This window comes from Coregonus lavaretus (assembly GCF_964263955.1).
Source record: "Coregonus lavaretus genome assembly, contig: HAP1_SCAFFOLD_499, whole genome shotgun sequence".
Taxonomy (NCBI): Eukaryota; Metazoa; Chordata; class Actinopteri; order Salmoniformes; family Salmonidae; genus Coregonus; species Coregonus lavaretus.
In genome coordinates this window covers 207,147-227,500 of record NW_028161407.1, presented here as the reverse complement: position 1 = coordinate 227,500, position 20,354 = coordinate 207,147, and the positions used below count along the sequence as shown (strand labels likewise).

Genomic DNA, 20,354 nt, shown 5'->3' with positions numbered 1-20,354 from the left:
TGCCACCTACTCACAGTCATTAAAGCTCAGTCTACAGTCTATACCCGCTACCAATTACAATACAATACACAGCCACATGACCAGATCACTACCTAACCACCACACCACACACAGATCACTACCTAACCAGCACACCACACACAGATCACTACCTAACCAGCACCCCACACACAGATCACTACCTAACCAGCACACCACACACAGATCACTACCTAACCAGCACCCCACACACAGATCAGTACCTAACCAGCACACCACAGATCAGTACCTAACCAGCACACCACAGATCAGTACCTAACCAGCACACCACAGATCAGTACCTAACCAGCACACCACAGATCAGTACCTAACCAGCACACCACAGATCAGTACCTAACCAGCACACCACACACAGATCAGTACCTAACCAGCACACCACACACAGATCACTACCTAACCACCACACCACAGATCAGTACCTAACCACCACACCACACACAGATCAGTACCTAACCAGCACACCACACACAGATCAGTACCTAACCAGCACACCACAGATCAGTACCTAACCACCACATCACACACAGATCAGTACCTAACCACCACACCACACCACAGATCAGTACCTAACCAGCACACCACCAGTACCTAACCACCACACCACACACAGATCAGTACCTAACCACCACACCACACACAGATCAGTACCTAACCACCACACCACACACAGATCAGTACCTAACCACCACACCACACACAGATCAGTACCTAACCACCACACCACACACAGATCAGTACCTAACCACCACACCCAGATCAGTACCTAACCACCGCACCACACACAGATCAGTACCTAACCACCGCACCACACACAGATCAGTACCTAACCACCGCACCACACACAGATCAGTACCTAACCACCACACCGCACACAGATCAGTACCTAACCGCCACACCACACACAGATCAGTACCTAACCACCACACCACACACAGATCAGTACCTAACCACCACACCACACACAGATCAGTACCTAACCACCACACCACACACAGATCAGTACCTAACCACCACACCACACACATATCAGTACCTAACCACCACACCACACACAGATCAGTACCTAACCACCACACCACACACAGATCAGTACCTAACCACCACACCACACACAGATCAGTACCTAACCACCACACCACACACAGATCAGTACCTGACCACCACACCACACACAGATCAGTACCTAACCACCACACCACACACAGATCAGTACCTAACCACCACACCACACACAGATCAGTACCTAACCACCACACCACACACAGATCAGTACCTAACCACCACACCACACACAGATCAGTACCTAACCACCACACCACAGATCAGTACCTAACCACCACACACAGATCAGTACCTAACCACCACACCACAGATCAGTACCTAACCACCACACCACACACAGATCAGTACCTAACCACCACACCACAGATCAGTACCTAACCACCACACACAGATCAGTACCTAACCACCACACCACAGATCAGTACCTAACCACCACACCACACACAGATCAGTACCTAGCCACCACACACAGATCAGTACCTAACCACCACACCACACACAGATCAGTACCTAACCACCACACCACAGATCAGGACCTAACCACCACACACAGATCAGTACCTAACCACCACACACAGATCAGTACCTAACCACCACACCACAGATCAGTACCTAACCACCACACACAGATCAGTACCTAACCACCACACCACAGATCAGTACCTAACCACCACACCACACACAGATCAGTACCTAACCACCACACCACACACAGATCAGTACCTAACCACCACACCACAGATCAGTACCTAACCACCACACCCCAGATCAGTACCTAACCACCACACCCCAGATCAGTACCTAACCACCACACCCCAGATCAGTACCTAACCACCACACCACAGATCAGTACCTAACCACCACACCACAGATCAGTACCTAACCACCACACCACAGATCAGTACCTAACCACCACACCACACACAGATCAGTACCTAACCACCACACCACAGATCAGTGACAGGACACTCATGTCAGAAAGGACAACACACAGCATTACTAGTACACATGATGTAGAATCTGTTATTACAGGTCTATAAAATGGTTATATCACCGTTCCCACACACACACACACACACACACACACACACACACTAGTACACACCTATTTAGATGAGTCAATGTGCATACATCTGTTGCATTGAAATGTGTTCATTGAAACTAATACGGCAAAGTGTATGTTGCCATGGTGATGAAGCCCGTTAAACTTAACGTTGCAGTGGTGACAATCGTAGGCTACCACGTTTTTGTGCCCCTAACGACGTGATGCGACTATGACGTTTTGTTACTAGTTTTACTGACTGAACGGGGGAACTCGGAAAAATGAATACATCTGAAAAATACTGTACATGGACGTATCATTTGTCTTATGTGAACAAAGCCCCATCCCACTTACGTATAGTAGGACATGTCCTGAACGGGGGGAGCAGTCCACTGAGGGGGGGAGATCCTACCATCGGAGGGGAGGAGGAGGAGGAAGGAGAGGAGGATGGGTAAAGGAAACAGTTACACCATCCCTCACACACACTCAATGGAAGTCATTCATGTGTACAGTGAGAAGACATTAAGGAAGCCTGTTTCTGTCCATGTGTCCACTGCCAGACTGTGTTTTGCCAAATCCTCTACCAGAGATAATACACAAGACTCTCTCTCTCTCATGTGTTACTGTCTCTTTACCGGTCCTAGGATAACCTTACCGTCTGTCTGTACCGGTCCTAGGATAACCTTACCGTCTGTCTGTACCGGTCCTAGGATAACCTTACCGTCTGTCTGTACCGGTCCTAGGATAACCTTACCGTCTGTCTGTACCGGTCCTAGGATAACCTTACCGTCTGTCTGTACCGGTCCTAGGATAACCTTACCGTCTGTCTGTACCGGTCCTTGGATAACCTTACCGTCTGTCTGTACCGGTCCTAGGATAACCTTACCGTCTGTCTGTACCGGTCCTAGGATAACCTTACCGTCTGTCTGTACCGGTCCTAGGATAACCTTACCGTCTGTCTGTACCGGTCCTAGGATAACCTTACCGTCCGTCTGTACCGGTCCTAGGATAACCTTACCGTCCGTCTGTACCGGTCCTAGGATAACCTTACCGTCTGTACCGGTCCTAGGATAACCTTACCGTCTGTACCGGTCCTAGGATAACCTTACCGTCTGTACCGTCCTAGGATAACCTTACCGTCTGTACCGGTCCTAGGATAACCTTACCGTCTGTACCGGTCCTAGGATAACCTTACCGTCTGTACCGGTCCTAGGATAACCTTACCGTCTGTACCGGTCCTAGGATAACCTTACCGTCTGTCTGTACCGGTCCTAGGATAACCTTACCGTCTGTCTGTACCGGTCCTAGGATAACCTTACCGTCTGTACCGGTCCTAGGATAACCTTACCGTCTGTCTGTACCGGTCCTAGGATAACCTTACCGTCTGTACCGGTCCTAGGATAACCTTACCGTCTGTACCGGTCCTAGGATAATCTGTACCGGTCCTAGGATAACCTTACCGTCTGTACCGGTCCTAGGATAACCTTACCGTCTGTCTGTACCGGTCCTAGGATAACCTTACCGTCTGTCTGTACCGGTCCTAGGATAACCCTACCATCTGTACCGGTCCTAGGATAACCTTACCGTCTGTACCGGTCCTAGGATAACCTTACCGTCTGTCTGTACCGGTCCTAGGATAACCTTACCGTCTGTCTGTACCGGTCCTAGGATAACCTTACCGTCTGTACCGGTCCTAGGATAACCTTACCGTCTGTCTGTACCGGTCCTAGGATAACCTTACCGTCTGTACCGGTCCTAGGATAACCTTACCGTCTATACCGGTCCTAGGATAACCTTACCGTCTGTCTGTACCGGTCCTAGGATAACCTTACCGTCTGTCTGTACCGGTCCTAGGATAACCTTACCGTCTGTACCGGTCCTAGGATAACCTTACCGTCTGTACCGGTCCTAGGATAACCTTACCGTCTGTACCGGTCCTAGGATAACCTTACCATCCGTACCAGTCCTAGGATAACCTTACCGCCTGTCTATACCGGTCCTAGGATAACCTTACCGCCTGTCTGTACCGGTCCTAGGATAACCTTACCGTCTGTCTGTACCGGTCCTAGGATAACCTTACCGTCTGTACCGGTCCTAGGATAACCTTACCGTCTGTACCGTCCTAGGATAACCTTACCGTCTGTACCGTCCTAGGATAACCTTACCGTCTGTACCGGTCCTAGGATAACCTTACCGTCTGTACCGGTCCTAGGATAACCTTACCGTCTGTACCGTCCTAGGATAACCTTACCGTCTGTACCGTCCTAGGATAACCTTACCGTCCGTCTGTATCAGTCCTAGGATAACCTTACCGTCTGTCTGTACCGGTCCTAGGATAACCTTACCGTCTGTACCAGTCCTAGGATAACCTTACCGTCTGTACCAGTCCTAGGATAACCTTACCGTCTGTCTGTACCGGTCCTAGGATAACCTTACCGTCTGTACCGGTCCTAGGATAACCTTACCGTCTGTACCGGTCCTAGGATAACCTTACTGTTCTTCATCTGATGGCCTGTGTGCAGCTCTTACCTGTTAGTGTTCATGTTCATGGATGACTTGTAGAGGCTGGCTGGAGAGGGGAAGTCAGGTTTGGACGTGTGGATGGGTAAACCCACTTCCTTCTCATTCCCTGTCCTGCCCTGCTGAACCTGAGGGGGAATAGAATAGGACATCTTTAGGTTTACAACATCTTGGGTTTGACCATTTGACAGTAGTAGGCCATCTTTAAATGGATATCTTGGTTTTAAAACAGCTCTGGTTTGATCTGTTTTACACTGATTATCATATGGCAATTCAATGAGGGAGAGAGAAAGAAGGGAATTGAGAGGAGGAGAGAAGGAAGGCAATTGAGAGAAAGGGAGATCAGAAAATGAGAGAAAGGGAGATCAGAAAATGAGAGAGAGGGAGAAGAGAGAGAGAGAGAGAGAGAGAGGGGCATTGTTGGGTAAGATGTCTATTTCACCAGCCACGTTGGCGGATGGCCAGGGCTCCAGTGGGAGCATTTCACTTACATTGTGAATAAAAAGTCAAGTACGATCACATTTATAGCAAAATAAATGCTGCAGTAGCTGTTTAAGTAATTCTGCCCTTTTGTTCCATAGGACTACGAATCCCATTTCCCAACACGCTCAGCAACACTGCCTGGCTGGGGGGCTGCCTGGCTGGGGGGCTGCCTGGCTGGGGGGCTGCCTGGCTGGGGGGCTGGGAGGCTGCCTGGCTGGGGGGCTGCCTGGCTGGGGGGCTGCCTGGCTGGGAGGCTGCCTGGCTGGGGGGCTGCCTGGCTGGGGGGCTGCCTGGCTGGGGGGCTGCCTGGCTGGGGGGCTGCCTGGCTGGGAGGCTGCCTGGCTGGGGGGCTGCCTGGCTGGGGGGCTGCCTGGCTGGGAGGCTGCCTGGCTGGGGGGCTGCCTGGCTGGGGGGCTGCCTGGCTGGGGGGCTGCCTGGCTGCCTGGCTGGGGGGCTGCCTGGCTGGTAGGCTGCCTGGCTGGGGGGCTGTGCGTACAGAGTGAAGTGCTAAGTGAAATATTATTTCTTAGAAGCACAGAGCATAAAAAGTATGTTACATTTACTTAAAACTAAAGTCTACTAAAGTGAGACTTTGTCCTCGTGTTTCTTGGCTATTTACTAGTGATGAAGGAGAAAAAAAATATATAGACAGTTACATATCGGGATATTATTTTTAATGATTATCGTATACATTTTCAAAATATCGCAATATTATTTTTTGCTGTAGTTGGTTGTACGTGCACCAAATCTCCAGTATTTTTCTTTCATAGCTTGTTCTCCATCTCCTTATTAAATAGGGAGCCAATTTGTTTTCAGGCCTTTTATATCCATGACTGATCAAAACTCTCTAATGCCTCTCTTGTCTCTCTGCAGCAAACATAAAGTGAGCAATATGTTTGGAACATCGAATCGCAATACATCATCCTGAGACTCGCAAATCGGCACCCCAAGTATCGTGACAATATCGTATCGTGAGGTCCCTGGCAATTCCCAGCCCTAATACACAGAACAAAAATATAAACGCAACATGTAAAGTGTTGGTCCTATGTTTCATGAGCTGAAATAAAAAGATCCTATAAATTTTCCGTGTGCACAAAAAGCTTATTTCTCTCAAATGTTGTGCACAAATTTGTTTACATCCCTGTTAGTGAGCATTTCTCCTTTGCTAAGATAATCCATCCACCTGACAGGTGTGGCTGATTAAACAGCATGATCATTACACAGGTGCACCTTGTGCAGGGGACAAAAGGCCACTCTAAAATGTGCAGTTTTGTCACACAACACAATGCCACAGATGTCTTATGTTTTGAGGGAGCATGCAATTGGCATGCTGACCGCAGCAATGTCCACCAGAGCTGTTGCCAGAGAATTGAATGTTCATTTCTCTACCATAAGCCGCCTCCAACGTTGCTTTAGAGAATTTGGCAGTGCGTCCAACCGGTCTCAGAACAGCAGACCACGTGTATGGCGTCGTGTGGGCGAGCGGTTTGTTGATATGAAGGAGATGTTGTGTCTTACAGTGATTTAGCTGGTAGTGGAGGAGATGTGTCTTACAGTGATTTAGCTGGTAGTGGAGGAGATGTTGTATCATACAGTGATTTAGCTGGTAGTGGAGGAGATGTTGTGTCTTACAGTGATTTAGCTGGTAGTGGAGGAGATGTGTCTTACAGTGATTTAGCTGGTAGTGGAGGAGATGTTGTATCATACAGTGATTTAGCTGGTAGTGGAGGAGATGTGTCTTACAGTGATTTAGCTGGTAGTGGAGGAGATGTTGTATCATACAGTGATTTAGCTGGTAGTGGAGGAGATGTGTCTTACAGTGATTTAGCTGGTAGTGGAGGAGATGTTGTGACTTACAGTGATTTAGCTGGTAGTGGAGGAGATGTTGTGTCTTACAGTGATTTAGCTGGTAGTGGAGGAGATGTTGTGTCTTACAGTGATTTAGCTGGTAGTGGAGGAGATGTTGTGTCTTAGTGATTTAGCTGGTAGTGGAGGAGATGTTGTATCATACAGTGATTTAGCTGGTAGTGGAGGAGATGTGTCTTACAGTGATTTAGCTGGTAGTGGAGGAGATGTGTCTTACAGTGATTTAGCTGGTAGTGGAGGAGATGTTGTATCATACAGTGATTTAGCTGGTAGTGGAGGAGATGTGTCTTACAGTGATTTAGCTGGTAGTGGAGGAGATGTGTCTTACAGTGATTTAGCTGGTAGTGGAGGATATGTTGTGTCTTACAGTGATTTAGCTGGTAGTGGAGGAGATGTGTCTTACAGTGATTTAGCTGGTAGTGATGTTGTGTCTTACAGTGATTTAGCTGGTAGTGGAGGAGATGTTGTATCTTACAGTGATTTAGCTGGTAGTGGAGCAGATGTGTCTTACAGTGATTTAGCTGGTAGTGGAGGAGATGTTGTGTCATACAGTGATTTAGCTGGTAGTGGAGGAGATGTTGTATCTTACAGTGATTTAGCTGGTAGTGGAGCAGATGTGTCTTACAGTGATTTAGCTGGTAGTGGAGGAGATGTTGTGTCATACAGTGATTTAGCTGGTAGTGGAGGAGATGTTGTATCTTACAGTGATTTAGCTGGTAGTGGAGCAGATGTGTCTTACAGTGATTTAGCTGGTAGTGGAGGAGATGTTGTATCTTACAGTGATTTAGCTGGTAGTGGAGGAGATGTTGTATCATACAGTGATTTAGCTGGTAGTGATGTTGTATCTTACAGTGATTTAGCTGGTAGTGGAGGATATGTGTCTTACAGTGATTTAGCTGGTAGTGGAGCAGATGTCTTACAGTGATTTAGCTGGTAGTGATGTTGTATCTTACAGTGATTTAGCTGGTAGTGGAGGAGATGTTGTATCTTACAGTGATTTAGCTGGTAGTGGAGGAGATGTTGTGTCTTACAGTGATTTAGCTGGTAGTGGAGGAGATGTGTCTTACAGTGATTTAGCTGGTAGTGGAGGAGATGTTGTATCATACAGTGATTTAGCTGGTAGTGGAGGAGATGTTGTATCATACAGTGATTTAGCTGGTAGTGGAGGAGATGTGTCTTACAGTGATTTTGCTGGTAGTGGAGGAGATGTTGTATCTTACAGTGATTTAGCTGGTAGTGGAGGAGATGTTGTATCATACAGTGATTTAGCTGGTAGTGGAGGAGATGTTGTATCATACAGTGATTTAGCTGGTAGTGATGTTGTATCTTACAGTGATTTAGCTGGTAGTGGAGGATATGTGTCTTACAGTGATTTAGCTGGTAGTGGAGCAGATGTCTTACAGTGATTTAGCTGGTAGTGATGTTGTATCTTACAGTGATTTAGCTGGTAGTGGAGGAGATGTTGTATCTTACAGTGATTTAGCTGGTAGTGGAGGAGATGTTGTGTCTTACAGTGATTTAGCTGGTAGTGGAGGAGATGTGTCTTACAGTGATTTAGCTGGTAGTGGAGGAGATGTTGTATCATACAGTGATTTAGCTGGTAGTGGAGGAGATGTTGTATCTTACAGTGATTTAGCTGGTAGTGGAGGAGATGTTGTATCTTACAGTGATTTTGCTGGTGGTGGAGGAGATGTTGACGACCTCAAGGCCCATCCTCAGCCTCTTCTGTTTGTCACAGTAGGCCTTCCACGTGTCCTCGTTGAACCCGTAGTTAAAGTAGTCAGACAGGTCCGCACCTACACACACACACACACACACACAGACACACACACACAATTGGTTTCATTTTACAAAAGTCAGAATAACACAAACTCCTACCAAGACTCTCAGTCTAAAACCTGGACCAATCAGAAAGGTACCCCACACACACACTCAGAAACACACAGTAACACGTACCTGGTTTCCTCCAGGGTTTCTCCTCGAATGACTCCATGTCCACCTCCAGTACTGGGACTCCATTGATGTTGCCTGGGGCCTCCAGATCCACACCCTTCAACTTGTTCCCTACTAGAAAAAAACATTTATAATATATATCAGTATTAAAATATACTGAGACATTTAGTAAATCAATAAAAATAGCATCAACTACAGTTACACCGTCTAATTCCACTTAACTGCCCAATACATGGTGGTGGAATGGACACATCAAGACATGGTGGAATGGACACATCAAGACATGGCGGAATGGACACATCAAGACATGGTGGAATGGACACATCAAGACATGGTGGAATGGACACATCAAGACATGGTGGAATGGACACGTCAAGACATGGCGGAATGGACACATCAAGACATGGCGGAATGGACACATCAAGACATGGTGGAATGGACACATCAAGACATGGTGGAATGGACACATCAAGACATGGTGGAATGGACACATCAAGACATGGTGGAATGGACACATCAAGACATGGTGGAATGGACACGTCAAGACATGGTGGAATGGACACATCAAGACATGGTGGAATGGACACATCAAGACATGGTGGAATGGACACATCAAGACATGGTGGAATGGACACATCAAGACATGGTGGCGGAATGGACACGTCAAGACATGGTGGAATGGACACATCAAGACATGGTGGAATGGACACGTGGCAGCAGGTAGCTTAGTGGTTAAGAGCGTTGTGCCAGTAACCGAAAGGTCGCTGGTTCTAATCCCCGAGCCGACTACGTGAAAAATCTGTCGATGTGCCCTTGAGCAAGGCACTTAACCCTAATTGCTCCTGTAAGTCGCTCTGGATAAGACACACATATCAATACATGGTGGTGGGAATGGACACATATCAATACATGGTGGTGGGAATGGACACATCTCAATACATGGTGGTGGGAATGGACACATATCAATACATGGTGGTGGGAATGGACACATATCAATACATGGTGGTGGGAATAGACACATATCAATACATGGTGGTGGGAATGGACACATATCAATACATGGTGGTGGGAATGGACACATCAATACATGGTGGTGGGAATGGACACATATCAATACATGGTGGTGGGAATGGACACATATCAATACATGGTGGTGGGAATGGACACATATCAATACATGGTGGTGGGAATGGACACATATCAATACATGGTGGTGGGAATGGACACATATCAATACATGGTGGTGGGAATGGACACATATCAATACATGGTGGTGGGAATGGACACATATCAATACATGGTGGTGGGAATGGACACATCTCAATACATGGTGGTGGGAATGGACACATCTCAATACATGGTGGTGGGAATGGACACATATCAATACATGGTGGTGGGAATGGACACATATCAATACATGGTGGTGGGAATGGACACATATCAATACATGGTGGTGGGAATGGACACATATCAATACATGGTGGTGGGAATGGACACATATCAATACATGGTGGTGGGAATGGACACATATCAATACATGGTGGTGGGAATGGACACATATCAATACATGGTGGTGGGAATGGACACATATCAATACATGGTGGTGGGAATGGACACATATCAATACATGGTGGTGGGAATGGACACATATCAATACATGGTGGTGGGAATGGATTCCCAGTACTGGCCTGGACATGGCGGTGGGACACATCATTACATAGTGGTAGAATGGACACATATATTAGCCTGTACGATACATTTTCCACTCCATGTAGGGCCTATGTAAAGTCAAGTGCATAGGACAGGTGGTGGACGGGAATACCACAGTACCTGTTCCGTAGGGTCTGGCTCCTGCTGTCTTTATGTTCAGGTTAACAGGAGCCACTCCATACGTTCTACAACAACAAAACCAGACATGTCAACAACAACATCACAATACAACGCTACAGCGTCAAAGGCTGTCAAATACAATAGATGAATTCAGGCTCCTCAGTTGTACTTGAGACCCCTTATCTGGGAATAATAAGGTCAGATCGGCTTAGACATTACGGGTGAACTATCCCTTTAAAGACATTACGGGTGAACTATCCCTTTAAAGACATTACGGGTGAACTATCCCTTTAAAGACATTATGGGAGAACTATCCCTTTAAAGACATCACGGGTGAACTATCCCTTTAAATACATCACGGGTGAACTATCCCTTTAAAGACATCACGGGTGAACTATCCCTTTAAAGACATCACGGGTGAACTATCCCTTTAAAGACATTACGGGTGAACTATCCCTTTAAAGACATCACAGGTGAACGATCCCTTTAAAGACAGCAGGGTGAAATATCCCTTTAAAGACAGTAGGGTGAACTATCCCTTTAAAGACAGTAGGATGAACTATCACTTTAAAAGACACATACGTGTACTGTGGGGCTCCGGTCTTGATGTCTCCGATGGTGACACGAACATCATCGTCATCATCGTCACTGTCGCTATCACTGTCATCATCATCTCCTGGCTCCTTCTCCTGAGAGAGAGAGGGGGAGAAGAGCGAGAGATGGAAAAAGAGACAGAGATGAAAAAAAGACAGAGAGACCTGAAACCACATCAGAACCCATCTCCTCCACACATAACACAGCACAGCCTGGAGTGTTTCCAGACCAAGTGAAACTCCAGGCCGTACTTAAAAACACAAAGCCCAAGTCATCCCGCCTCGCACATACAACGATAGGAGAAACACTGCAGATCGGTCCCAAATGGCACCCTATACCCTTTATAGTGCACTACTCCGGTCAAAAGTAGTGCACTACAGGGGAATAGGGTGCCTTTTGGGACCGACTGGAGCAGAGGTCTTACCTGAGCTTCCACTCCGTTGCCCGTAGTAACCGCCTCATCTGACTCTGGAGCAGGAGCACTGAGGATGGAAATATCATCAACACATTCAGACTGGAGCACCGAGGATGGAAATATCATCAACACATTCAGACTGGAGCACTGAGGATGGAAATATCATCAACACATTCAGACTGGAGCACTGAGGATGGAAATATCATCAACACATTCAGACTGGAGCACTGAGGATGGAAATATCATCAACACATTCAGACTGGAGCACTGAGGATGGAAATATCATCAACACATTCAGACTGGAGCACTGAGGATGGAAATATCATCAACACATTCAGACTGGAGCACTGAGGATGGAAATATCATCAACACATTCAGACTGGAGCACTGAGGATGGAAATATCATCAACACATTCAGACTGGAGCACTGAGGAAACATCATCAACACATTCAGACTGGAGCACTGAGGATGGAAATATCATCAACACATTCAGACTGGAGCACCGAGGATGGAAATATCATCAACACATTCAGACTGGAGCACTGAGGATGGAAATATCATCAACACATTCAGACAGGAGCACTGAGGATGGAAATATCATCAACACATTCAGACTGGAGCACTGAGGATGGAAATATCATCAACACATTCAGACTGGAGCACTGAGGATGGAAATATCATCAACACATTCAGACTGGAGCACTGAGGATGGAAATATCATCAACACATTCAGACTGGAGCACTGAGGATGGAAATATCATCAACACATTCAGACTGGAGCACTGAGGATGGAAATATCATCAACACATTCAGACTGGAGCACTGAGGATGGAAATATCATCAACACATTCAGACTGGAGCACTGAGGATGGAAATATCATCAACACATTCAGACTGGAGCACTGAGGATGGAAATATCATCAACACATTCAGACTGGAGCACTGAGGATGGAAATATCATCAACACATTCAGACTGGAGCACTGAGGATGGAAATATCATCAACACATTCAGACTGGAGCACTGAGGATGGAAATATCATCAACACATTCAGACTGGAGCACTGAGGATGGAAATATCATCAACACATTCAGACTGGAGCACTGAGGATGGAAATATCATCAACACATTCAGACTGGAGCACTGAGGATGGAAATATCATCAACACATTCAGACTGGAGCACTGAGGATGGAAATATCATCAACACATTCAGACTGGAGCACTGAGGATGGAAATATCATCAACACATTCAGACTGGAGCACTGAGGATGGAAATATCATCAACACATTCAGACTGGAGCACTGAGGATGGAAATATCATCAACACATTCAGACTGGAGCACTGAGGATGGAAATATCATCAACACATTCAGACTGGAGCACTGAGGATGGAAATATCATCAACACATTCAGACTGGAGCACTGAGGATGGAAATATCATCAACACATTCAGACTGGAGCACTGAGGATGGAAATATCATCAACACATTCAGACTGGAGCACTGAGGATGGAAATATCATCAACACATTCAGACTGGAGCACTGAGGATGGAAATATCATCAACACATTCAGACTGGAGCACTGAGGATGGAAATATCATCAACACATTCAGACTGGAGCACTGAGGATGGAAATATCATCAACACATTCAGACTGGAGCACTGAGGATGGAAATATCATCAACACATTCAGACTGGAGCACTGAGGATGGAAATATCATCAACACATTCAGACTGGAGCACTCAGGATGGAAATATCATCAACACATTCAGACTGGAGCACTGAGGATGGAAATATCATCAACACATTCAGACTGGAGCACTGAGGATGGAAATATCATCAACACATTCAGACTGGAGCACTGAGGATGGAAATATCATCAACACATTCAGACTGGAGCACTGAGGATGGAAATATCATCAACACATTCAGACTGGAGCACTGAGGATGGAAATATCATCAACACATTCAGACTGGAGCACTGAGGATGGAAATATCATCAACACATTCAGACTGGAGCACTGAGGATGGAAATATCATCAACACATTCAGACTGGAGCACTGAGGATGGAAATATCATCAACACATTCAGACTGGAGCACTGAGGATGGAAATATCATCAACACATTCAGACTGGAGCACTGAGGATGGAAATATCATCAACACATTCAGACTGGAGCACTGAGGATGGAAATATCATCAACACATTCAGACTGGAGCACTGAGGATGGAAATATCATCAACACATTCAGACTGGAGCACTGAGGATGGAAATAGCATCAACACATTCAGACTGGAGCACTGAGGATGGAAATATCATCAACACATTCAGACTGGAGCACTGAGGATGGAAATATCATCAACACATTCAGACTGGAGCACTGAGGATGGAAATATCATCAACACATTCAGACTGGAGCACTGAGGATGGAAATATCATCAACACATTCAGACTGGAGCACTGAGGATGGAAATAGCATCAACACATTCAGACTGGAGCACTGAGGATGGAAATATCATCAACACATTCAGACTGGAGCACTGAGGATGGAAATATCATCAACACATTCAGACTGGAGCACTGAGGATGGAAATATCATCAACACATTCAGACTGGAGCACTGAGGATGGAAATATCATCAACACATTCAGACTGGCGCACTGAGGGTGGAAATATCATCAACACATTCAGACTGGAGCACTGAGGATGGAAATATCATCAACACATTCAGACTGGAGCACTGAGGATGGAAATATCATCAACACATTCAGACTGGAGCACTGAGGATGGAAATATCATCAACACATTCAGACTGGAGCACTGAGGATGGAAATATCATCAACACATTCAGACTGGCGCACTGAGGATGGAAATATCATCAACACATTCAGACTGGAGCACTGAGGATGGAAATATCATCAACACATTCAGACTGGAGCACTGAGGATGGAAATATCATCAACACATTCAGACTGGAGCACTGAGGATGGAAATATCATCAACACATTCAGACTGGAGCACTGAGGATGGAAATATCATCAACACATTCAGACTGGAGCACTGAGGATGGAAATATCATCAACACATTCAGACTGGAGCACCGAGGATGGAAATATCATCAACACATTCAGACTGGAGCACTGAGGATGGAAATATCATCAACACATTCAGACTGGAGCACCGAGGATGGAAATATCATCAACACATTCAGACTGGAGCACTGAGGATGGAAATATCATCAACACATTCAGACTGGAGCACTGAGGATGGAAATATCATCAACACATTCAGACTGGAGCACTGAGGATGGAAATATCATCAACACATTCAGACTGGATCACTGAGGATGGAAATATCATCAACACATTCAGACTGGAGCACTGAGGATGGAAATATCATCAACACATTCTGACACATCCTGTAGACAATACAACTGAGAAGTGGAGACAACTCAGTAACACGTTTAGACACAAACGGGTGGAAACTCACCTGACAGCTGCGGTTAGTTTGGCCTCTTCCTCCTCAGCTTTCTCATCATCATCTAGAAGGGAAACGACCATTCATTAACTAACGGTTAAAGGTCAACAATAAGTCACATATTACAATATCTACCTAGTTATATAACTTACATAGCTAGCAAGGTAGCCACGCTTGTTCTTTCAGATGATAAATGCAAACTAACCATTCTGCAAGTAGCTAGCTAGCTAACGTTATATCCAATGCTTCTGTCCATTGTATTTTCCACATAACGGTAGCTAGCTGGCTAACTACAAACTGAGCAAAGTGCAATCCTGAAGGATATGCTGTAACGTTGGCTTGATTGCATGTTTACAATGAAGCTAGGCCAAGACACATGCAGCACCACGGCTTATGCGTTAGCTAGCTACAGTAACTACTTTGCTAATTAGCTAGCAAATGTGCTAACGCTTTGCAATTGTAGCTAGTTGCATGTGGCTTAGTTATAACTCGAACAACTTAGCTAATGTTTTATTCATTGTAACACCTCTTTACCTCCGTAGAGCCACTCTTCTTCCTCGTCTCCGGCTTCTCCGGCATCTCCCGCACTCGCGTCGGCCGGGGTTGTTTTGTCTGCCGCTTCTTCCGCAGACATCTTCTTTAGCAAGTGGTAAGAAAGTGCCTTTCACGAAGATCGCAACTCTGATTTCCAGCTAGCTAGCTAGCTAACGAAACAACCCGGACAGTAGTAAATGCACAAGACAAAGTTTCAAAACAGCACAAGTCGACATAAATTATTGTACTATCTTGAAACGCGGAAAATATCCACTTCATACATTTTGATCTCGACGAGCGAGCGGCGGACAGTGTGCCCGGAAGTAATCCTTCTACAGAGGGCACTCGAACTGTGTTCCTATTGGTCTAGCGAACTGTGTTCCTATTGGTCTAGCGAACGGTGTTCCTATTGGTCTAGCGAACTGTGTTCCTATTGGTCTAGCGAGAATCTGTTCGCGGACATCAAAATCGTACGGTTCATGCGCATTTGGCGCGCGAAGTCGAATGGAGTAACGTTTTATAGACGCAAGAGGGCGACATAATATCAATCATATTTTTTGGGGGGGACGTCGCATGAAGTTGTTTTTATTATTGAAGGACAACGCAGCACACCACTCCCTCCCTGGAATACATCTCCTTGTTATTTTGTTTCATCACAACAATTATGTGTTGATAAATACACCATTGGTGACCACATTGTGGACAATCTATTCTGCTATTGTTGCATACGCTATACCCGTATGCTAATCCTGTATACACTTTTTATAGCGTCCCACACAAACATGCAAGACTCCCTTTATAGACTGTAGCTGTTCTCCCCTGCCCTGACACCAGTGTTAGTAACAGACATAGGAAGGCATAGAGACGACATAGAGACTACATAAGGAGACATAGTGAGACCAGGTACTTAGGCCAGGTGTTAGTCAGACAGTCAGAGACACAGAAAGAATACATTGAGACTACATTATAAACCATAAGGGATACATAGAGACTACATTAGAAGACCTAGACTACATTAGAAGCCATAAGGGATACATAGACTACATTAGAAGCCATAAGGGATACATAGACTACATTAGAAGCCATAAGGAATACATAGACTACATTAGAAGACATAAGGGATACATAGACTACATTAGAAGACATAAGGAATACATAGACTACATTAGAAGACATAGACTACATTAGAAGCCATAAGGGATACATAGACTACATTAGAAGCCATAAGGAATACATAGACTACATTAGAAGACATAAGGGATACATAGACTACATTAGAAGACATAAGGGATACATAGACTACATTAGAAGCCATAAGGGATACATATACTACATTAAAAGACATAAGGAATACATAGACTACATTAGAAGCAGTAAGGGATACATATACTACATTAAAAGACATAAGGAATACATAGACTACATTAGAAGCCATAGACTACATTAGAAGCCATAAGGGATACATAGACTACATTAGAAGCCATAAGGGATACATAGACTACATTAGAAGCCATAAGGGATACATAGACTACATTAGAAGCCATAAGGGATACATAGACTACATTAGAAGACATAGACTACATTAGAAGCCATAAGGGATACATAGACTACATTAGAACCCATAAGGGATACATAGACTACATTAGAAGCCATAAGGGATACATAGACTACATTAGAAGCCATAAGGAATACATAGACTACATTAGAAGCCATAAGGAATACATAGACTACATTAGAAGCCATAAGGGATACATAGACTACATTAGAAGCCATAAGGGATACATAGACTACATTAGAAGACATAAGGAATACATAGACTACATTAGAAGCCATAAGGGATACATAGACTACATTAGAAGCCATAAGGGATACATAGACTACATTAGAAGCCATAAGGGATACATAGACTACATTAGAAGCCATAAGGAATACATAGACTACATTAGAAGCCATAAGGGATACATAGACTACATTAGAAGACATAGACTACATTAGAAGACATAAGGGATACATAGACTACAGTTAAAGTCGGAAGTTTACATACACTTAGGTTGGAGTCATTAAAAGTAGTTTTTCAACCACTCCACACATTCTTTGTTAACAAACTATAGTTTTGGCAAGTCGGTTAGGACATCTACTTTGTGCATGACACAAGTAATTTTTCCAACAATTGTTTACAGACATATAATTTCACTTATAATTCACTGTATCACAATTCCAGTGGGTCAGAAGTTTACATACAGTAAGTTCACTGTGCCTTTAAACAGCTTGGAAAATTCCAGAAAATGATGTCATGGCTTTAGAAGCTTCTGATAGGCTAATTGACATCATTTGAGTCAAGGTGTACCTGTGGAGGTATTTCAAGGCCTACCTTCAAACTCAGTGCCTCTTTGTTTGACATCATGGGAAAATCAAAAGACCTCAGAAAAATAATTGTAGACCTCCACAAGTCTGGTTCATCCTTGGGAGCAATTTCCTAATGCCTGAAGGTACCACGTTCATCTGTTCAAACAATAGTACGCAAGTATAAACACCATGGGACCACGCAGCCGTCATACTGCTCAGGAAGGAGACGCGTTCTGTTTCCTAGAGATTAACGTACTTTGGTGCGAAAAGTGCAAATCAATCCCAGAACAACAGCAAAGGACCTTGTGAAGATGCTGGAGGAAACAGGTACAAAAGTATTTATATCCACAGTAAAACGAGTCCTATTTCGACATAACCTGAAAGGCCGCTTAGCAAGGAAGAAGCCACTGCTCCAAAACTGCCATAAAAAAGCCAGACTACGGTTTGCAACTGCACATGGGGACAAAGATCGTACTTTTATGAGAAATATCCTCTGGTCTGATTAAACAAATGTATAACTGTTTGGCCATAATGCCATCGTTATGTTTGGAGGAAAAAGGGGGTAGCTTGCAAGCCGAAGAACACCATCCCAACCGTGAAGCAAGGGGGTGGCGGCATCATGCTGTGGGGGTGCTTTGCTGCAGGAGGGACTGGTGCACTTCACAAAATAGATGGCATCATGAGGAAGGAAAATGATGTGGATATATTGAAGCAACATCTCAAGACATCAGTCAGGAAGTTATAGCTTGGTCGCAAATGGGTCTTCCAAATGGACAATGACCCCAAGCATACTTCCAAAGTTGTGCCAAAAATGGCTTAAGGACAACAAAGTCAAGGTATTTGAGTGGCCATCACAAAGCCCTGACCTCGATACTATAGAACATGTGTGGGCAGAACTGAAAAAGTGTGTGTGAGCAAGTTACACCAGCTCTGTCAGGAGGAATGGACCAAAATTCACCCAATTTATTGTGGGAAGCTTGTGGAATTGGCCACACCTAATGTTTTTGCCATCTCTCTGATGGGTTTGTTTTACTTTTTCAGCTTTATGATGTCTTGCTTCACTGGCAGTGACAGCTCTTTGGACTTCATATTGAGGGTTAACGGCAACAGATTCCAAATGCAAATGCCTGAAACTTGAAATCAACTCTAGACCTTTTTATCTGCTTCCTTGTAAATGAACTAATGTGGGAATAACACACACCTGGTCATGGAACAGCTGAGCAGCCAATTGTCCAATTACTTTTCAGTTCATATTCATTATTCAAAATGTCAACTCCAACATGCTGTGGTAGACAGCTGAACTACTAATAACTTGGTCAATGTCCAAATATCTATGGACCTGACAGTAAGTATTCAGACCCTTTACTCAGTAGTATGTTGAAGCACCTTTGGCAGCGATTGCAGCCTTGGGTATGACGCTACAAGCTTGGCACACCTGTGTTTGGGGAGTTTCTCCCATTCTTCTCTGCAGATCCTCTCAAGCTCTGTCAGGTTGGATGGGGAGCGTCGCTGCACAGCTATTTTCAGGTCTCTCCAGAGATGTTCGATCGGGTTCAAGTCTGGGCTCTGGCTGGGCCACTCAAGGACACTCCAAGACTTGTCCCTGAAGCCACTCCTGCGTTGTCTTGTCTGTGTGCTTAGGGTCGTTGTACTGTTTGGAAGGTGAACCGCCCCATTCTGAGGTCCTCTGGAGCAGGTTTTCATCAAGGATTTCTCTGTACTTTGCTCCTGTCGTCTTTCCCTCGATCCTGACTAGTCTCCCAGTTCCTGCTGCTGAAAAACATCCCACAGGTTTCCTCCAGACGTGACGCTTGGGAATCTTGTTTCTCATGATCTGAAAGTCCTGTCGTGCATTTTACTGAGGAGTGGCTTCCATCTGGCCATTCTACCATAAAGGCCTGATTGGTGGAGTCCTTCTGGAAGGTTCTCCCATCTCCACAGAGGAACTCTGGAGCTCTGTCAGAGTGACCATCGGGTTCTTGGTCACCTCCCTGACCAAGGCCCTTCTCCCCAGATTGCTCAGTTTGGCCGGGCGGCCAATACATAAAGGCTACATTACAAGCCATAAGGGATACATAGAGACTACATAGGCATACATAAGGAATACATAGGGTGACATGGGTAGTGTGACCATGCTGGCGGTGTGTTACTGTATTCTACAGTCTTCTATCAGGGTAGTGTGACCATGCA

At 45.1% G+C, this 20,354-nt stretch overlaps 1 protein-coding gene across 6 annotated transcripts in view; it reads right to left on the bottom strand.

Moving 5' to 3' along the window:
• Positions 1-16,170, bottom strand: part of fip1l1b (FIP1 like 1b) — a 36,527-nt gene extending 20,357 nt beyond the window's left edge. For 2 of the 6 annotated variants that reach the window (XM_084195286.1, XM_084195285.1), the window contains exons 1-9: positions 15,819-16,135; positions 15,297-15,348; positions 11,814-11,871; positions 11,378-11,484; positions 10,796-10,860; positions 8,969-9,076; positions 8,678-8,808; positions 4,673-4,791; positions 2,498-2,551 (exon numbers count right to left, since the gene is read on the bottom strand). In XM_084195286.1, coding sequence (XP_084051412.1) covers positions 2,498-2,551; positions 4,673-4,791; positions 8,678-8,808; positions 8,969-9,076; positions 10,796-10,860; positions 11,378-11,484; positions 11,814-11,871; positions 15,297-15,348; positions 15,819-15,918 — 794 coding nt within the window. In that variant the 5' untranslated portion in view covers positions 15,919-16,135. Of the gene's footprint in view, positions 1-2,497; positions 2,552-4,672; positions 4,792-8,677; positions 8,809-8,968; positions 9,080-10,795; positions 10,861-11,377; positions 11,485-11,813; positions 11,872-15,296; positions 15,349-15,818 lie in introns of all 6 variants that reach the window. The other 4 variants (XM_084195288.1, XM_084195287.1, XM_084195284.1 and 1 more) reach the window with 3 other exon arrangements.
• Between the last annotated feature and the right edge of the window lie 4,184 nt (positions 16,171-20,354).